The sequence below is a fragment of the Thunnus thynnus genome, chromosome 9, assembly GCF_963924715.1.
Source record: "Thunnus thynnus chromosome 9, fThuThy2.1, whole genome shotgun sequence".
Classification (NCBI taxonomy): Eukaryota; Metazoa; Chordata; class Actinopteri; order Scombriformes; family Scombridae; genus Thunnus; species Thunnus thynnus.
In genome coordinates, this window is record NC_089525.1 from 13183827 (window position 1) to 13204503 (window position 20677).

General features: G+C 40.9%; 2 protein-coding genes across 3 annotated transcripts; both read right to left on the bottom strand.

Moving 5' to 3' along the window:
• Positions 1-13: 13 nt before the first annotated feature.
• Positions 14-14657, bottom strand: znf185 (zinc finger protein 185 with LIM domain). Of its 2 annotated transcripts, XM_067598942.1 has the most exons (31): positions 14449-14655; positions 13455-13517; positions 13021-13138; positions 12798-12905; positions 12683-12706; positions 12352-12408; positions 12187-12234; positions 12019-12090; positions 11845-11925; positions 11681-11743; positions 11398-11511; positions 10060-10452; positions 8452-8517; positions 8269-8337; positions 7949-8023; positions 7653-7727; positions 6953-7012; positions 6754-6807; positions 6171-6221; positions 6019-6063; positions 5746-5787; positions 5190-5255; positions 4937-5002; positions 4754-4816; positions 4283-4441; positions 3633-3668; positions 2839-2892; positions 2668-2742; positions 2500-2565; positions 1350-1455; positions 14-494 (listed from the first exon to the last, which is right to left on the bottom strand). In XM_067598942.1, the coding sequence occupies exons 2-31, from the start codon at positions 13462-13464 to the stop codon at positions 393-395; spliced, it is 2418 nt and encodes an 805-aa protein (XP_067455043.1). In that variant the 5' UTR covers positions 13465-13517; positions 14449-14655; the 3' UTR covers positions 14-392. The 2 variants fall into 2 exon arrangements, with proteins under 2 accessions (XP_067455043.1, XP_067455044.1); XM_067598943.1 differs by lacking the exon at positions 4937-5002 and having other exon boundaries at positions 44-494; positions 14449-14657.
• A 1712-nt stretch (positions 14658-16369) lies between these two features.
• nsdhl (NAD(P) dependent steroid dehydrogenase-like) lies at positions 16370-20222 on the bottom strand. Its single transcript, XM_067598950.1, has 7 exons — positions 19938-20222; positions 19682-19843; positions 18373-18519; positions 18135-18263; positions 17838-17980; positions 17261-17363; positions 16370-17075 (listed from the first exon to the last, which is right to left on the bottom strand). Exons 1-7 carry the CDS (start codon positions 19956-19958, stop codon positions 16743-16745), a joined length of 1038 nt encoding a protein of 345 aa, XP_067455051.1. The 5' UTR covers positions 19959-20222; the 3' UTR covers positions 16370-16742.
• Between the last annotated feature and the right edge of the window lie 455 nt (positions 20223-20677).

Here is a 20677-nt window from a genome sequence, read left to right on the forward strand (position 1 = left end):
CATATCTAATGTACTAAATGATAATATTGTACCCCACTTGCCAGTATTAGTCTGTTCACAGTTATATATAGCACATCATAGACATATAGACACGTACAGACATATCCTTCATAGTTTACTGAGGCAGATATAGCTTTCACCACCAGGAAAAACACAAGCTTGTATAATATATAACATGTTTGCGAAATTGGAAATTTAACCTAATGTACGAATCAACATTAAGCAATCATATTGTTCATCATTACGGTCTCTTTGATCACCCAAAACCACATCATTCCTAAGTTCAAACCAAACACATTCCAAACTTCGTGAAAGACCAGTTCTCACTTTATATGCAAATGAACATGAAGGGAAGGGGACGAGGATAAGAGGCTGCTGGAGAGTCTCAATAATCAGTCGAGGGCTTTGGAGTAGCAGCTCTCACAGTGGACTTTCCCACCATGTAGGAACATATTGTAGAGAAGGTCTCCCATAGGCTTACTACACACACCACACTGAAAAATTAGGAGACTGTCGTTAGAAAATGTGATTATGAAGAAAACTGCAAAAGGCACTGTTTTTATCTTTGAAAATCATATGCCATTAAATGCCATATGCTCATTTGCTCCATAAAACACAGTAAAAACACATCTGTTGTAGCTTCAAGAAGACAGTTAACTGATTAAACCTTTGATTCATGGACTGGCAGTATGCAGCAGCTAAACATAATTTGTATTTGAGGAGTTGACTTTCTAATAAATAACTACGAAGGAACTAAGGTAAGTAATTGTACAGTACCGCTCAAAAGTTTGGAAAAAAGTTTTTCCTCCTGTGTGGGAAATACTTTGGCCAGTACCCAATTAGCTTAGCACAAAGATTTGCCATGGGGATCTGCCTACCTGCATCTCTGAAGCTTACTAAATTAACATGTTATATTTCATTTGTTAATCATACAAAAACTGAAGTGTGAAAACAGTACATTGTGGTTTCTCAGGGTTATGTGCAGGACTATTTCTTGGCTAGGCACAATGACTTCCTAAAGTCTCAGATGGTTGCTTGGCAACCTCATGATGACGATAAGACTGCAGGAAGTCACAGTGCCTGGACAAGAAAATAGTAGCTAAATTGACCTTCTCCTAGCTGTAGCGTAGTGTTTACCATTCAAACATGAGGTTGGTATCAAAGTTCTCATCTAACTTGGCAAGAAAGCGAATAAGTATATTTCAGAAAATGTCAACAATTCCTTTGAGGGGAGCAAAAGGTTATTTTCTTCAGTTCCTTCAAGGACACAAGAATTTATACAACATTTTATGGTCCAATATACACCAAATTCCTCATCCATCTTCAGCAGTATTATACAGACAATTTACCTTGAAGCAGGCAGGGTGGCAGTTGATATTGAGGTGCTCAATGGTGATCTTGGCATCATGGCCCACCAGCTCCCCGCAGTATGTACAAGTGGACGACAGCAAGTCACTTGGGACACACAGTGATTGAGACAAGTAAATTTGGGCACTGACTCAGAAACAGCTCTTGTGCAACTGCAGCTCTCTCTGGTAAAATAACCTGTGACCCTCTGTCCTGTGCAAGGGAATTTAATAAGTAAATAATCCTTTGATGTCCCCGCTTAGCCTCCTAATGAGCAGGCTTGGTGGAATTTCTGCCCTACTGCTTACACATATCTAGTTTCGTCAGAGCTGGAAATAACAAGCCAAGGGGAGAGAGGGCTCAGATTTAAAGCTGGTTTAATACAGGTTTAGGGAACTGCGTTATTACCTGGAGTGAGTGAAAGGTTTGCTGTGAGAGTAACTGATGGAACTTAATGTCAAATAATCTGATCTGAACAAGAGCAACTAGGGGAGGCTGAAATTTTCTGGAGAAAAGCAATGTGCACCCACTGCTGAAAATTTGCTGTTGAAATATTTGAAATTGTAATGCTGAAAGAAGTTGAAGTGGCGGTCGCGATACAAATACACAAAGCAGTTGAAACGAAGAGCTAAAAGAAGTTGAAGTGTTAATTTAAGGGTCAGCAGCAGGTGAAGTATTAGTTGGAGTGAAATTTCTGAAAGGAGTTGAAATGTCACTCAAAATGTAAGTGATAAATTGAACTGCAAGTGGAAGTTGAGGTGGAAATCCTGAAATCCTGAAAGATATTAGTGCCAGCTCAAATGTATAAACTGAAGGGAGACATCAGTTGAAGTATTGAAGTTGAAAGGACTCAAAGCATTTCAAGTAAATTATGTATGAATAGTGGAAGTTGTGGAAGTTAAAAGAGTAGATGTTTTTGTTGTTGTTCAAAAGGTGAAGTCCTTGCGCCTGAAAGGATTTGAAGCATCAATCAAAGTGTGAGCATTGAAAGGAGTTGAAATGCCAGTTGAAGAGAAACAGATGAATGCAGTTGAAATATCAGTTGACGTGTGAGTGGTAAAAGCAATCGAACCATCAAGAGATGAAGGCAGTCAAAGTGTCAGGGGAGAGAGGGCTCAGATTTAATACAAGTTTAGGTGATTGTGTTATTACCTGGTGTAAGTGGAGGGGCTGTTGTATGAGTCGTTGACAGAGCTTGATGTCAAATCATCTGACCCACTACGGAAACAAGAACAACAGGTAAATCATCATTAGAACAGAGTTTAGTCCGCAGTAGTTAGCTGCTGTTATTTGATCACATAAATAATATATCAGTCCTACCTATCAATGTTGTTTTTGGCGTTATGCAGGGACAGCTCTGTTGCATTGACGTACTCCTTCACATACACAAAACCCCTAGAGCAGAGGCAGGTGAAGACAGTTAATATCTATAGTTAAAATGGATTTTAGTTGTCACTTTAATATAAATGTTTAATTTGTAAAATCACTCACTTTTTGGTCTCAGGTTCTGGTGTTTGGCCATGCCGGTCCTTTTCCATCACAGTCCTGGTTTCGTAACAGGAAACAGAGTGCAGAAGCGTTAGTCGTATCTCTCACTCACTGATGACAGTAGTGTGATGGGTTACACAGAAGGACTCTACATCTGTCAAATGTAACTCAGGAGATAATCATTTTCTGCCATTGCTTGTTAATGGCATGCTGTTTAACGGACTGTGATTTGACAAAAGGACATCTCTAATACACATCATTAATCTGACATCTGGAGACTGGTAATTAGAAGGAAGGAAATGAGGGCAAATTGAAAGACAATGGGAGAGCAGACCTTGTCATTTAACTTCAGTAATAGAGTTGATTCAGGAGTCTGTCTAACCAGGCGTCACACGAAAGTTGCAGGTAACTTTAAACCCAGTATTAAGCGGATACAGCTGCGTTCCCACAGGGTTTGGCCTAAATCTCTCAACCCATAACAACCACAGAAACAGATCTGGTAGGTGAGTGTAAAATAAGCCCTTATGCCCTACATATGAGATGGTACATGTTTGATTTTAAATACACTTCATTGAATGAAACATTCATTCCACTCATAACCACAAAGAGTAATGTATATTTAATACCACATCCTTGCTTAAAGTTTCTAGCGTCATAAAAAAACGAAAAGCTCTGGTTGAAAAAAGGTATATTTACAAAAGTGAGAAAATCAACAGACCAAATAGTAGAAAATAACACTCTTGAGAAAGTATTCTTGCATTATGCTGTGTCTGACGTTAACAAGATCATAAACTCACCGATCCATAGCAGGCTCTGGCTCACTTCGTGTCTCCCTGGAAAGTAAAGAAAGCTGTATTAGACTTTTACTGTTGGCTGTAGCGGTCAATAAGCTGGACGCAATCCAGTGAACAGGAATTCTGCAGTTTTTATTAGTGTATGAAGCTGATCTCTCTGATTCACAGCTCCAGTGGGGTCATGGACCAGATTTAGTCTGTTTCTATTGTGCTGCAGCATGGAGCCCTCCTCCCATGCATTGTAATTGTAAACCTAACCTACACGCCTCTCATTTCACTGTCTAAATTCCTAGTAATCTCCCCTGTTCTTGATCATAAGTGAGTTTTGAGAATCTTAAATGTGATTAGAGGTTTATTTTCCCATCCTGATGGTGGTGATTTTGTTGACTGTGTGTCCTCGGGTTTGCAAAACAGAGGACATTCCGATATTATGATACGTTTGGCAGTGCAGGCAAAGAAGTGAACATATTCAAGTAAAAATAACACATCGAGAACAAGTTGATTATTCTTTGACAGAGCCACGGGGAAGTTTCAACTTGTATTTAGCTCGCCCTCGATTAAACGGTTGACAGCCACTGAATTTTAAAGGTGCTATAATCACATCCTGCTAAAAATGTTGGTAAAAACAAAAAAGTGCTTTAATATGCATTTACCTCTCCTCCTTCTCATCCTCCTCCTCTTCCTCCTCCTCTTCCTTCTCCTCCTCCTCTTCCTTCTCCTCCTCCTCCTCTTCCTTCTCCTCCTCCTCTTCATCTGAAGTGGTAGTGGTACTATAGTCGGTGGGTAATGTCCATTTGTCCCATGGGGAGGACCTAGAGCACAACACAAACAAAGACATGACTGGATAATGAGAGGATGAAAGGATAACATAATTGATAGTGTGCACATTGTTTAAAAAAAAAAGGCAGGAAGGGGATCTGTTTACTGCAGTTGTGAGAGAAAGTTGTAACAAATATATATATGACCTATTTTCATCAGCACCAGTGCACAATGTCTTCTGGCTCAGTGATTACAGTGTTCATGCTGCAAAAGCCCTGTTACTTCACCGTAGTGAAAGGGAAGGAGGTTATGGGAATAAAAGGAGAAGATATGCACCCGGAGCTTTTAATAAAAACATGACTTACTTTTTCTCAGACTTGACCAGCGTCTGTTGATCTTCAGCTTGGCCTACTGGTGCAGCCTTTTGGCTGAGAGGGGACATACATTGAAAGGCTTTTAGCACATAATAGACATGGATGGGTGCATGCAGATGAATGAAACATAGTGGACAGCATTGTGTGCAAGAGGATATCGAAGTGTGTCATCACCTCTCTCCTGTGTTCGTCTTCTCGGGTGGGCTAGTTTCCCATGCGCGTGCCCATGACCGATGAGAGCTGAGAAAGAAAAGCCAAAGCGGAGAGAAAGAGAGACAATGCAGAAGTTGTGACAGATCAGGCATATCAGACAACGGTAATGTGCATTGTTTGAGAATTTGATTTCTGCAGGTCCGCACTCTTCCTTTCCTCTCCATCTCTCACTCAGACATTCATAACACAATTATGCACCAGACGGGTTTAATACCTTGTGGTGTCAGTGTTGATGGGGATAATGTCATCTGCGAGGGATTCCAATGCATTACAGCTTATGCTGTCAAACACAAGCACAAAAAAATAGAGAAAAATCTAATTAGAATTTAACAAAGACTACATCACTGTCACACTGTATACAGAAAATTTTACTTAGGTGCTGAAATAATTAATCATATAGTCAATCAAAAGAAAATTAATTGCCAACAGTTTTGATATCTGAATAATTGTTTTGGTCATTTATTATTCAAAGTGGCAATCATTTGCTGGTTCCAGTTTCTCAAATGTAAGAACTTTCTATTTTCTGTTTTATATCATTATAATTTGAATATTTTTGTTGGTAGAAAAAAAATTGTAATATGAAGATATCGCTAGAATTTCTGTGGGAAGTCACAATGAGCATATTTCTCAATTTTCTTCATTTTATAGCCAGATGAATCAAAAATCTCTAACAAATGAATTGATAATTAAAAGAGTTGTTAGCAGCAGTCCTATTTAATTTAATTGTTGGCTCAAAGGCAGAAAGATTTGGATAAGTGCAATTAAGTTACTTGGTTTTTGGATCTTCGTTCTCCACAGAAGTGGGTGACACTCTAAAGAAATAAGAGAAATAACATAAAATCATCATTAGCACAGTATCAATAAGATGTAACCACAGGGCTGATTGCCAATGTGTCTGCTGATTGGGAATAATAATTATTGCAAAAACCTACAAAGCGAAACAGTTGTAGTAACTTTGATATTATATCGTAACATGATAGTATCAGTAGTACAAACAGAGGTTACAATACAGAATAGTGGAATTTGCATTATCATTCTCGTACCTGTTGATGGAAATATCTGCGAGGGGCTGGAACAGGTCAGAGGAGCTGTAATAGAGAAAAGTGGCTCATAATCAGAAACTGCTGCATTATGCATGCCGAGATGCTATCTGGCTGGCTGGAAAACAGTCACAGCTCCAAACCAATATGATTACCTGTTAGGGGATGTGGTCCCTATCGGATATGGATCAAACGGATCAGCCGAGCTGAAAAACAATTTCATACTGATTTCACTCTCAATTGTCAGCATGGCCCATCTTGTGTTGGAGGAATTCTGATCACATTGACTCATAATGGAAAGATTAAATGCAGTTTGAATGGTAAACAGAAACACAGAGGAACCCGGGGCCCAAACTTAATCAAAATCAGAATCTAGATGTATTTTACAAACGGAAAGACTATTCAGCCGCTGCATGGCAAAAATCAGTGTATTTCAGTTTTTCTTCACCTATAATGAACTCTGATTTCCGTCAATAACAATTATACCAAACACCAAATCAAAGATATTTTACCAACAAGAAAATGGTGGTGAGATAGAAAACTAAGGAGGATGGAACGCTTGAATGGCGTGATGGGAAGAGAAAAGAGGGCAAGTGAGGGTTAGCGTGGTGCTTCTCATACACTATTTACAAAGCCAGTCCATTACAAAAGCTTGAAACCCACTGAACTATTTAACGAGCATGAAAACCATCTGAATATAGTACAGAACAGACTTTTATTCTGTGCGTGTTTTCATACCTTTTGTCAGTAATGATCACAGTTTTGGTGGTTGTAGTGACTGCTTCTGTGGGGCTGGCGGGCAGAGAGACACAGCGTAGTTTCAGGCAGAGTTAGTATAAATCATTACAAGGCGTATCTGAATAGAATACATTTCTTAGCAGGAACAGCTCTGCATAGATAGATAATTGTTTAAGAGCAGCCTGTCATCTCCTTCTACCTTTGTGTTTCGCTGGATGTCTCATCTGTCTGCTTCTCCTCCTCTCGCTGCGTGCTGAGGCTGGCGGAGACAAAACAAAGACGCAATACTAATCAGTACAGAACATTCTCTTCTATTTCCAGTGGCACGCAGATAAGACGCGGCTTTCTGTTTCAAAGTATTACTCAGTCGCTTCAGGAATCTGCGACTTTGTTTCCTTCTAACACAGAGCAGGGGTTAAAATAGAATGCCGAAAGTAAGGAGCCCTGATTTACAGATCAAACTTGAGGCGGATTGGGTTTATTAAAAATCTTACACCTCAGGGAGCCGGAGCTTGGATATTTGGCCCCTTTATCTGTAGTGATAAGAATTAATGGTGCAGACAGAGGGATGGGGAGGAGAGGCCATCACAAGTCTGTCTCTTTCTCACCTGCGTGTCTCTGTGTTAATTACAATGACATCATTAGCCAGGAGATCCGGGGTGCAACTGGTCTTTGTCGGGTCTGACTCACTAAGACTTCAAACACAAAAGTCAAATACGGAAGCAGCATTTGTGTGCAAGCTCCCCTTGAAATTGTATATCCAACTTTGGCAAGGTAAGTTAAGGTAATGCTTTCAGCTTGCCACTGTCAAGGGAGCTATTGATTTTTTACTGATGAAAGGATAATTCTTCGCATAACTCTGTATTTGGGGTTTGGGTGGGAAAGAGCACTTCCTGTACCTGTCCAGTTCACCAAGCAGATCCTGACTCCAGTAATGTGGGCTGGGGGGAACCGGCTCTGCTGACTCCTCTGGACTGCGGAGGCGGAAAGAGGAGAGGAAAGGGAAGTGGAGAAGGTGATGAACAAAGAGGAATTTAGGATTCAGAGGAGATTTCAGGGCAAGAGCAGGACAGTTGAGGTAGAGGATCATTAGAAGTCCAACAGTGCCACCTTGTGGGTAATATTTAAATAAGGCAGTTTCTAAAGTGAGGATCACTTAATTGCACAATCAGTATGAAATGTATTTTTAACAAACCCATCACTGAGAGCCAGGAGATCCCCTGTTATTGGTTCACAATTGCTGAGCGCCGGAGTTGGCTCCTGCTCAACTCTGCAGACAGTAAGAGGAAAAATATATATCAGTGCACCTGCTTTGGCACACGTCTCTATTAAGCACCACACTCTTAATCAAGTCTAATTTGGGACATCCTCTTGTGTAAGGTAATTTTAAGAACCTGAAATTGAGATGTGGGTTATTTTGTGATTATTTTAAAGTGAACACAGTGGCAGTTAGCTATTATCTGTTTTCTTGCCAACCCTGCTATGACATGAATGAGGAAGTTGTTGGTTTCATACCCATCCTCTGTGTGACTGTCCGCTGAGCCTCCCTCTTCCTCTGCCAGCCCTGGCTCATCATCCTGAGAACTGGAAAGGAAATAAAAACTCTCATTATCGGGGCTGCAGGCTCTAACATGTTAGTGCCATGTTAATTTTTTTTTCATATTGGTTTCTGCTGCTTTCATCTATTTCTGCCAGTACCTGGTTGAACTTGTGTCAAAAGAAATAAGGGTGTCGGACAAGGCGGTGAGCGTGTCAACACCAGACCTGTGAAAATAGATGGAGAGCAAACACATGGCATTCCAGGGCAGCTTCCAATTTCACATGTGAAGAGAAGGAGAGCAAACATACCACAGAAATACACAAAGAAAACTACCTGAAAGTGAATTTAAAGGCCCTCAAAACTGATTTTCTCCATCAGCTTTTTACTACAGTGATTGTTCCCACATGAACAAATAACCTTCTGCTAGAACAGTTTTGATGATCTTACATTAAATATTTCTGTATTTCTTTTATTTTTCTCTGTGCTCCACTCACTGGTTTGAAGTGGGCGGGGCACATTTGGGAAAAGATGGTCACATACTTCCGTGCACCAATTAGGAGATACCAACATTTGAATCAGACAGTATGTGGGTTGTTGTCACTGTCAATAAGATCTGACCAAACTGCACAAACACAGTCCTAATGAAGCAGTTAAACAGAGTTAAACTCTAAATAAAATTTGATTTGGTTTTTGCTTATGTAGTCATGAATATAAATGTTGTAGAGAAATACTGAAGATTTGAAGCCAAGTCTTCAGGGGCTTTAAAGCTTTGCTTAAGAATTATGATATTCAACTGTTCTAGAAATATTGGAGCAAACATTATGTTGATGTTTGAGACTCATTATCACAGTTTTAGATACAATTATATGTTATACTGATATTAATAGTATGAAGTGGTGGAAAACTATTCAGATCGTTTATTTAAGTATAAGTAGCAATGCCTTACTATAAAAACACTACATTACAAGTAAAAGTCCTGCATTCACATTTTCTAAGAATTATCAGGAAATGTACCTTAAAGAACCAGTGTGTAAGATTTAGTGGCATCTAGTGGTGAGGTTGCAGATTGCAACCAACCCTTCCAAGTATGTAAGAGAACGTACGGTAGCCATGAAACTCGCAAAAAACGCAAAAGGCCCTCTTTAGAGCCAGTGTTTGCTTTGTCCGTTCTGGGCTACTGTAGAAACATAGAGGTGCAACATGGCGGACTCCATGGAAGAGGACCCACTCCCTATGTAGATATAAAGGGATCATTCTAAGGAAACGAAAACACAACGATTCTTATTTTCAAGTGATTATACACTCATTAAAACATACTTATGATTATATTCCATTACTGCCAATAGAGCCCCAAAATCTTACACACTGGTCCTTTAAATATCACAAGTGATAGTGCTAAATGCAGACAAATGGTCCCTATGTATGGTATATTATTATGTATTAAATTACTGCACTGATGCATCAATGTGCGAGCAGCATTTTACTGTTGTAGTTACTTGCTACTTAATGTATTGCATGGTAGTTTAATCTATAATAATAACAATATTGTATAAATTGATATTAAGTTGATCTTTTCATATAAAATGTCATGCAATGTAATGCAGTAAAAAGTGCAATATTTTCCTCTCAAATGTATGAGTTGAAAGGTAAAGTAGAATGCAATAGCAATACTCACCATTTAGTCTAGCACTTAAGAACAGTACTTGAGTAAATGTACTTATACTACAATATGTGGCAGCACTGATTTTGGTTAGTGGAAATCTGACCTTGGGTTTGGAAAAGGTTCTGGCTCTGGCTCTGGCTCTGTCTTCACTGTGTCCTCTTTTACAGCAGGAGATATTGGAGTAGATGCTGGTGGAGCAGGGGTTGGTGAAGCAGGGGATGCTTGAGTAGGTGACACTGGGATTGGTGACGCTGGGGTGAGTTTAACCAGAGGAAGGCCAGAAACCTCTGAATCATCGTGTTCTACATCTGCACAGACTGCTTGAACATACACAGGGATGAGTTCAGGGAGGGGAGTGGCCACCTTGGTGCACCCTGGTTTCATGTCTTCAAAGGGGTCTTTTTCTGTAACAGACACTGGCAGGGGTTCTTCTTTCACAGGCTTTGGGGCAGCATCATCATTGACATTAGCAGCTGTCTTCACACTGGTGTTGACTCTGTAAACCACACAGATAATGAAATAGTGCACTGCTAAGGACAAGGCGGTTATCTCCAACAGTAAGCTTTGAACAAAACACAAAGAAATTGGGACAATCATGTTTCTACCAACTCAGGAATATTTCCAAGATCAGGGCAATGTTATCTTTTAGCAATACAGAGAAAATTATTCATGCTTTTATTTCCCCATGCCTGGAGTATTGTACTGCCTTGTTGACCTGCCTCAGTGCCCGAGCTGTAGCTCGACTTCAGACTGTGCAGAACTCTGCAGCCAGACTTCTGATGAAGACCAAATGCTCTTCTCACATAACCGTAGTTATATCCTCTTTGCACTGGTTACCAATTTCTTTTAGAATCCATTTTAAAATCTTACTCAGACTTTACATGGCCAGGCGCCAGAGTACATCAGTGAATTCCTTACTGTCCAAAAAAGGCCTCTTAGATCCGCTGGGTTAGGCCTGCTGGCTGTTCCAGAGTCCAGGCTAAGGTCAAAGGGTGATCGAGCTTTTGCTGTACTGGCACCTTAGCTTTGGAACAGTCTTCCAGTTAGTATTCGATCTGCTGACACTGTTTCTGCTTTTAAAGCCGGTCTTAAAACACATGTTTACAGACTTGGCTTTTCGCCTGACAACTAGTCTTGTTTGCTTACATAATACAGCTCTGTTGTGCTTAAGTTTATTTCAGTAGTTTCTTGTTTTATCTTTTGGATGATTTATTTGTGAATTTCTTTTATACAGTCTTTTCACTGTATGCTTGTATTCTGCTGTTCTTGTGTTTTTCTTTTTATATTTGTGATTGTTTCTTTTGTGATGTCTATGAAAAGCGCTTTGTGCTCCTGGCTTGAAAAGTGCTATACAAATAAAAGTATTATTGTTATTAGAAACAAACTGAAGGAACAGAAACCACTTGTTGCACTGAAAACAGAAACATGGCACAGGACTTACAGTTTCCTTGGTTTGGGCTCAGGCGCAGAGGCAACAGATGTGACAGGGACGACAGGGGGCGAGGGCGGAGTGCTGACAGGTGCAACACTCTCATCATCATCAGTAATCTCCACCCTGCACATTTGTAGCCAAGCACACATGTACACACACATGAATGCACATGCGGAGTTGGAGCGTGTGCACACACATAAAAGCAGACACACGTAGACATTTGATCACATACTTGAATTCACAGATTGTGAAATTTTCTTTTCCTGTCAGAGATATTAGAGGGATCATTTACCTTTTAGCCACAAATGATGAATCGCTGTTGACTGGCGAGGTGTCATCTGCTTTGTCTTTAGAACTGTGGTTTTTCAACACATAAATAACCCCATAAATATATATACTTAAGAAACAGATTGAGTTCAAAATAAGTATTAGCATAGCAACATAAGGCATACATACTCATATATCTTAGCAGCAGAAAGCACATAAGACCGTTGCCTAGCTGCAGATTTCTTCAGAACATTGTTGGCTGTCTCTGTCCTGCAAAATGAATCATTATGATGTTAACGTAATCTCTTTTCTGGCCATATAAGTTCTAATTGGATGGCGTTCTTTGTGTTAGGAAAGTCTTACCGTTTCTCCTTCTCCTCAGGACTAAGGGCGCCCTCCTGGTTCTCTGAGGTGGACCTCACAGTGTGGGGGGCTCTGAGGAAGAGAAGCGCAAACACACACCTCATGAAAATACATTCTCACTCAGTTGCCAGCAGTTCACTGTGGATCTGATTTGTGCTGCTTGCTCACATTCTCTTGTAGTTCTCTGAAGGTTTTTTGGTGAATTGTGTTGTTCCACTGTGAATAAACACAAAAAAAATAGCTTCTATTAATGTGGGAATGGGAGAGGTCAGTCACTGCATCTCTAGTCATGCTAATAACTCATTAGCTTATTCAAGTAAGAGAAGCTCCTACCTATAGCCGTTAGATGTTGAGGACGGAGCAGGCTTGTCTAGTTTAGTGAAAACGCCTCTGAAAGGAAAACAAAAAGTTTGAATGAATAAATCATTTTTTTTCCTTCATGTAAAAAGCCTCATTCTATGCTTTTGACTTAAGTTTCTAGTTTCAAATTGGAGGCTAAATGTTTGAGCCAGAAACTGACTACGTACTCTAAAGTTTTCCAAATGTTTTGTTGCTGTAAATGTAAAAGTTCTGCTTACTCTCGCACTGTCAGTCAACACTGAAACAAAACTACACTGTATCTGAAACTAGATTTAGGTTTCTATGAGATAAGTGTCACTCTTACCTGATCAGGAATCCTGTTGGCGCTCTAAGTTCAGAACAGAGACTTCATATCAGCACGATCATGTTTTACGGAGAATTCAGAGTAGATAAGTGTGATAATAGAAACCAGTGTTTACCTTTCAGTGTCAGACTTGACGGGTGATGGAGTGGATGTTGTCGGTGAAGACACCGGACTGGTCTCGATAGGAGCCCCGTCCACACGGCCGGCTCTCACCTCTGCTATCCTACATGGATGCACAGGAACATGGTTTTGTCTGTTCAGTTAACTGAGTATGGGATCATATAGACAACTCCCTGTTTTTCAACATGTGGAAACAACATATACTAGGGTGTTCTTACCATGGCTTCTCTTCCACGGTTTCATTCTCAGGTTCACTGCGGCGCTGCAGCCAGCTGGCGTCTCCCTTCAGCTTGGTCCGCACTTTGGTGGTACGGAACACAGCTGCTCTGTCCCCCTCTGAGACACAAACACGTGCATGTCACACAACCACACACAAACACACACACACCATCTGAGATATTTTACACACTGTAGGCTGCATCATAGTGACATCTTAATCACCATCTGCTTGATAGCATGCATGATATTCAGTCCCCTTTGGGCCCACATACACCATAATCAACTGCTTGTATTCTGCATTAAAATCAGGTCAATGACAGAGGAACAGAATTTATCATCAGTCTGGCACAGAGTTACACCCTCTGATGCCCTCTGCTTCTATTGGAGGAAACACATCATCTCACATTCAGATCAGGTCAGTCAGCCTGCTCACCGTTTGACATGGTTGTTCTTGAGGTGTCACTCTCGCCTTTGTTATGTTGTCTTCGCAGGCCACCTGAAAAATGTACATCGCGTTCACATTCATCACATTCAGGTAAGTTACACGGGTTGTGTCAAAAGAAATTGTACAGATTTAACAGAAAATTGCTCTTTATTATAAATCAGTCAGTTTCAAAATGGTCATTCCCACGCTATGTTCCCTCCCAAGGAATATCTGCTCTGTAAAGCATTCCTCAGTCATCCTTTAGACATGTCGATGATCCTGTCCTTCCACTTTCCAAAAAATACTGCTATTGCCTAAATATGAATGGATACACAAAGACATGTAGCTTTGTGACTGATAGAAAATATACTCCCACAGAATGAGGCAAAAACTGTTTTCTTTTACACATATCCAAATTAGCTGACCCTTCAGTTATTTACAATCAAAAATGAACTGTTTAGAGGCAAACCCACTTCACTGGGGTACTTAAGAAGGAAGTAAAAATGCAATGAAATACTGATGAGTGCTCCTTTATCCCTAATGTAGGTGAAGACTGAAGCTTATGCAAAATTGTGACTCACTGCCAAATTCATAGTTCAAATGTAACTTGTAAAACTCTGCTGTGAATTCACTCCTTCTAAAAGCATGTTGCCACAATATTTCTTGAGGATATCCTGAATATTGATGACAGAACAATTACACTGAGGGCTCCGAAAGCATATTTATCCTAGGTTTAACACATCGGTCCACACAAGATGATTGAGAGCAATTGCATTTTAGGCAAGCAGGGTGCAGGATAGATAGACACTGACAAGCAAAAATGAGAGGGCAAACACTGACAAACACCAGTTAACACATTCAACAAACAGTTTATGTAGCATGATTGATCACTTTCACATTATCTGTCCTCACAGCTGCTGATTAATGACGATAGAAAAAGAGAAAGTATCCAAATTATTTGCTAAATCATGTTGTAATAGAACCTGCCAATCAGAGCACCTACCTGCTTAACCTTTATATCCAGCAGATTTATATCCAGGTGAGTCGAGAGTCTGTGACTGTGTGTCCCACTGTGTGTGACTTGTGTGTGCCAATGGAAAGTCTTTTCTGTCTGACAGGTGTCTGATCCCTGAGCTAGTGAACAGGTACGGGCGTGAGCACCAACAAGCCTAGCAAGTCAAGGAGGGTAGATGCGGGGTGGAGCAGTATGTGTTTGTCTATCCATGTGTGTGTGTGTGCGCGCGCGCGCGTGTGTGTGTGCGTGCGTAATGGAGGTTGCTAAGAACTCATTTTTTTTTGTTTACTACATTCGTGCTTTGTTCACAGGAGTGAGCAAGCACATACCTGGCATACAGGTGACCGACAGTCAATACTGAGGCAGAGTGCGACAAAGGGGAGCGGACAGCAACAGAGTGCACGGCATGGCATACATAAATGAGGCGAGTCGTAGCAACGTCTCCTGTGGGAACGCTCCTCTCATGCTCACTGGGTAGGAAAACCCAGGAAGCACACATCATTAAAATGAGATCAGGAGCAACATACACAACTTAAACTGATATGACCAACACTGACAGTGGTCCACACATTTTTACAAATCATACAAAAGCCAAGCTTCAATTTGAAACACATTAAATTCAAATTTTATATTTGAAGTTTGAGTACTTTGTGTTTTGTGTTGGAGGAAAACAAAAAACACTGACAATAATATACAGTGTGTTTTGGCTTGAAGACAAAACTTACATTATGACTTGTTTTAGCCTTTTGTAGTACATAATGCAGATAGAAAAGCAGATGGAAGCCTGCGATAAACAAACTGTGAAGTAACTGTGTCTGCGTATGTTGGAGAAAAAGAAACAAAATGACAAGTCTGTGCTCGGGCATTTGTCCAACAATTTCTTCAACAAATTGCAACAAAAAGCACTTTCTAAGCAATTGGCCACAGTATGCACTCTTTCAAAACACAACATGGAGATCAGCCTACCACTGTTTCTATAGAAAAAGAACAATCTCTCACATACTTTGCATATATTTACAAAGCCTGTTCAAATCAGAAAAGGGTGTGAATAGATTTCGCAACGTCAGACAGTGAAGGTGGAAGAGGAAATTACCAAGTCTTAGAGCCAAAGTTTCACTCTGGTGAGCACAGTGGCAAGTGTAAATGCTCACGTCTATTATCTACCTCGATCCCTCTCCCTCTTTCCCCTGAACAAGAAACCAGTCAGACGGCCTTGCCCAGTGCCTCTGACTCTAGCAGTGAATCATTAGGGTGCTGCTGGCGCAGAATTAAAAAGAGAATGCAAAGTATCTGAACTTCACCCCCACCTTGATTTCACCACACCAAGACATGGAATGACAAAATGCTTGACCTAGAAAAGACAAAACTCTACAGCAGCAAAATATTTAATATGAATACTGTGAAAATGAAGCATTCTGATAGCTACAGGTTCATCCGTTTCTTAACCTTGTGAAATTATGACAAATCATCATCAGTGACAGGAAAAAAAAATGTATTGTGGCTCAGGGTTTTTTTCATCACCCATCCCATTATTGTATTCGATGACAGTCGTAGAATAGTATTCTAATCACTAGCAGACACACATGCCATCCTGATGATATGCAGTATCTAATACCGGAGTTACGGTATTGCGGCATCATAAGCCCTGGCACACAGTCAGCCTTCTAATTCATCCTGAAAGTGTTGGATGTGGTTGAGGTCGGGGCTCAATGCAGGCCAGTTAAGTTCCCCCACACTAAACTTGGAAAACAAGGGGAGCATCATCATGTCAAAAGAGCAAAGGGCATTCCCCAAAATGTTGCCACGAATTTGAAAGCACACTGTTGTAGCATTAGCTGGACAGGAACGTCCACATACCTTTGGCCATACCATGTAAATGTATCACTTTAAACAATCATTTTCAACCGAGTTGTATCAGAAGAATCATTGTTTAATGGAATGTATTAACGTATTTTGACAAAAATAGCAGTCTCTCAAAGTGTACAGCACAGAGTGAAACACATGAGAATGAAGCAATAATATCTGTAAGTATTTTCACAGTGTAAGATCAGTATATTTAAGTTTGCATAAACAGTGCTGTAAATCAAGATCTCACTGCAGTGTCTGTGGACTCAAACCAGGATCATCTGCTGCCCTCTGCTGGTCAAAATGGTGCATTAATATTGAAAAGGCACAGCGTGAGGAATAAAGATAAATTGTCTGTTTTGAACTGTCTATTCAGTGTAACTGTACTAACACCCTCGGCCTTCCATGTCTCAACAGTCTTCATGTCCATGTTGCCGTCAAGCCCCTTGTCTGAGGTGAGGGTAGCTCTGCACCGTGCGTGCTATCCCCTCCTTCAGACTGACTACAGGTTTATAGCCCATGTCCTGTTTGGCACGGTCACAGCTGTAGTAGTGATGTGTTCCAGCCAGAGCCACTCTCATTGGTGTAAAGGTGGGCTTGAAGGACACTAGAGGGCGCAGGATCAGGGCCAGCAGCCAGAGAAGCAGGGCCAGTCCGTACACAAGGGCGTAGGGGAGGTGGTAGCGTGGAGCAGCATATCCCAGACCTACCAATACCTCAGACATGAAGTCCCAAAACCGAATCGGCTCATCATTAGTGATGTGGTAGGGCTGAAAGAGAGACAGAGGAGATTTAATCTTGCAGAGTCAGCACAGATTTATCCTTCCAACACAAAACCATTGGTGAAGGCATTCACTTATTAAAAGAAGACTGGTAACAGGATTTTATTTAACATCATTTTCTCAACCAGCTGTACCATGAGGTTGGCTCCGCTTCAGATTTTATTCTCACTCACTTTTCCACATATGGGGGAGTCTGGCTTCAGGCGTTCAGCAGCCAGGATGTGACCGTGAACTACATTCTCCACAAAGGTGAAATCCACCAGGTTGGTTCCATCACTGACGGAAAAAAAGAAAGAGAATGAAACAGCAGTACAGCAGGCTGTGGGCCACTACATCGCTACCATTTCCAACTTCTCAAGTGGCAGGTAAGTTGTGGGTAAGCTTAAGACGATGAGTGAGTGTGTTCAAGACAGGGAAGAGTGGGTAATAAGGTGTATAACTAAGGTTCATAGATAATCAAATTTCAGACTCCAGCAATTTCGGCACCTTTGGATTATTAATGTTCATCTCAATCTTTTAAGTTTACACACTGTCAAGGTTTTAACAAGCTGTCTATCTGTTTTTGGAAAGTCAAAATGCAGCCATATATAGGCCTTCAGGTTTAGAGGAGCACTGAAACTCGGCTGGTCACTCTTTTATTGCTGAATATCAACAATTATTTATTATAGCAGATGAATTCAGTTGGAAAGGCATAATTTATAGTTGAGGCATCAATGCAGCAAATGAACTGTCACATCCATTTGAACTCACCCAATAATGAACTTCATCTTGCCCCTGCGAGCCGTGTCCACCAGGATGGGGACCAGCTGTGGATCCCGAGGTCCAAAGATGCCATGAGGACGGATGGCAACTGTGAGGAAACCTTTCTGCTTGTCACACGCTTCGAGGACCAACTTAAACACAAAGACGGGATAAAATATTAATAATATTCAACATTGAAACTCCACTAATAAATGAATTAAATAATCTTGTTTTGAGGCAAGAGTGCCACCACTGGTTCACTGTAGTGAAACCAACAAGCTAAAATTGAAAATACCGCTGTCCTACCTTCTCTTGCTGAATTTTGGTCTCTGTGTAATAGTCAATGGGCTTCTTGGCGTATGGTAAGTCCTCTCTCCCATTCTTAATGTCTGTCCCCTCAAACACCACACTGGCACTGCTCGTCAAGACCAGTTTCTGGACAAAACAAATAGTTAAAACACTTCACATCTCTCATCCTTGAACAGTAAATTGTAGGTTTAAAACAAAAAAAGAAAAGCCCACTCTCTCATCCCCGAACCCTCACCTGTACTCCAGTTTCAACGCAGGTCTCAATAACAGTGCGCGTGCCCTGAATGTTGACCCTCTCAAACAGCTCGCGGTTATCGCTGGCAGGGGCTGGGGAGGCACAGTGGAAGACCAGGGACACATCCTTCAGAGCTGGCAGAAGAGCCTGAAGCAGAATGAAACAGACACCTCAGAGCTCTTCAGCCACGTACAGAGCTGTTAGCGCCTTCTAACACGTCAGTACAAGATCTCCTACAAATGTTCAACTGGGTTGAGATCTGGTGACTACGAAGGCCATAACATATGATTTGTGCCTTACGGATTGGGGTATTGTCATCCTGGAAGAGACCACTACCGTCAGGATAGAAATGTTTCATCATAGGATAAAGGTGATAACTCAGAACAGCTTTGTATTGATTTGCAGCGACCCTTCCCTCTAAGGGGACAAGTGGACCCAAACCATGCCAACAAAATGCCCCCCAAAGCATAACAGAGCCACCAGATCCCCTCACTGTACGGGTCAAGCATTCAGATCTGTATCAGTTTTTCCTTTAACTTTTCACCCATCTGTATTTCAGCCAAGTTAGGGACAAGTAACTTTTGCAATGCATAATTCAAAGACAATTTCATCATAAGGGTAATTGTTCTAGGTTAAAGCTACTGTAGTTTTTTAAGTCTTGAGGCAAGTCTCAAGTGTTCATTAACAAATTGCAAGTATTTCAGGGCTCTGAATCATTAAACTGACCTAAGACTTTTAAACTTTTTCCTTTCAAAGCTGTATTATTGGTTAGACTTGAAAAAACATGAACCTGTCTTAAAATAATACTCACATGTCCATTGAAATAATATGTAACAAAAGAGATGGGGACACAGTTGTTCTGTGCAAAAATACATTTGAAAGTTCAGCTGACACTAATTAGGCTTCAGCAGTCCAAGTTAGACAAATTGAGAGGGAGGTTACAGTGATTTTAGTGTACAATTCCCTCTTTGAGTATTCCAGTTATGACTGAACTTAGGAGTCAATTTTTAGCACAGAATGACAACTGCAGATTTGTCCCTCATACCGTACCACATACTTGGACCTGTGCTGGGAAGGGATCTCTTCACTGCCAGAAGAACAATTACAGCAACCAAAAACTACAAAACAGTGAGCTTATCCTTTAACAGTGAGTTACACATAGCTGGGATCCAGTCCTTCCATTGCATAGGCCTGATAATTAAATATCCAAGCTGTGTAACGTTAGATATTATTTACCAAGTCTAAGCTTGAGACATGGAACTTTTTGGTTATGACAGCCTACAGAGCTCAGGCTGAGAAGAAAGGTTACCTGTTTGTCGCAGAGGTCTCCCTGGTGGAAGCTGACTCCAGGCAGCTCGTAGCTCTGACGGATGTCAAACACAGAAACTGAGTAACCTCGATCCAACAGCTTCTCCACCAAGTGTCTGCCCAAGAAACCAGATCCTCCGATGACTGCACATCGTTTATTACTCTGTAGGACATGCAGAAAGTGATTATTAATACATTTAAGGCAAATAGGCAGCATTAGCATCATGAAAAGGTGTAATTTCCACTATTTAACGTACCGGTCGAACGCGCGTGGCCATAATGAGTCAGAAGTAACCAACAGGTGAGCAGATATCAGGACTTGACGTACTCTGTGGTGAAAATATTTTCCCTTACAGATGGAAGAGTGAATTCTGTCCCTTATTGTCTAATACGAGGGACACGAACAAAAGACGGCTATTGATTGAAGTGGCACGCGATATTGTCACCTGCAGTCAGTCGGCGCGTGCAACTAAACTGCATACATGCCATAAACGGTCTGCATGAGCTGAGTGAGGACTGCTCTGTGATTGGCCGAGCCGGCACCCAGCACAGAGGTGACGTTTACGAACAGCCAATAGTGTGCAGAATACGTAAAAGAACGCCACAATTTAGACCAATCAGAGACCACAAAGTGACTCTATCCGCCTCTTTTCCCAAAGACCACGCCCCCTGTTATGCAGTCAGAGCAGCATCCACAGAGGCAGACACTGGGGAGTTAATTAACTTTTATATTAATATTTTTTCTACTTCTAACACTTGCATTCTTGCCATATTACATCTAAAAAAACATGAAGGCAAAATAAACATAGACAGATTAAACCAATGTTAATACGTCAGATGATTTCTGGTAGACTAACTGATCTGCGCAACTGGGAATACTGCATGAATTCAGAAACATGTAATAAGAGAAATAATACCATAGTGATAAAAGTATAATAGCAAAGTTAAATTAACAAGTAACTAACTAGTTTCAAAAGAGTATCTGAGCATATATTTC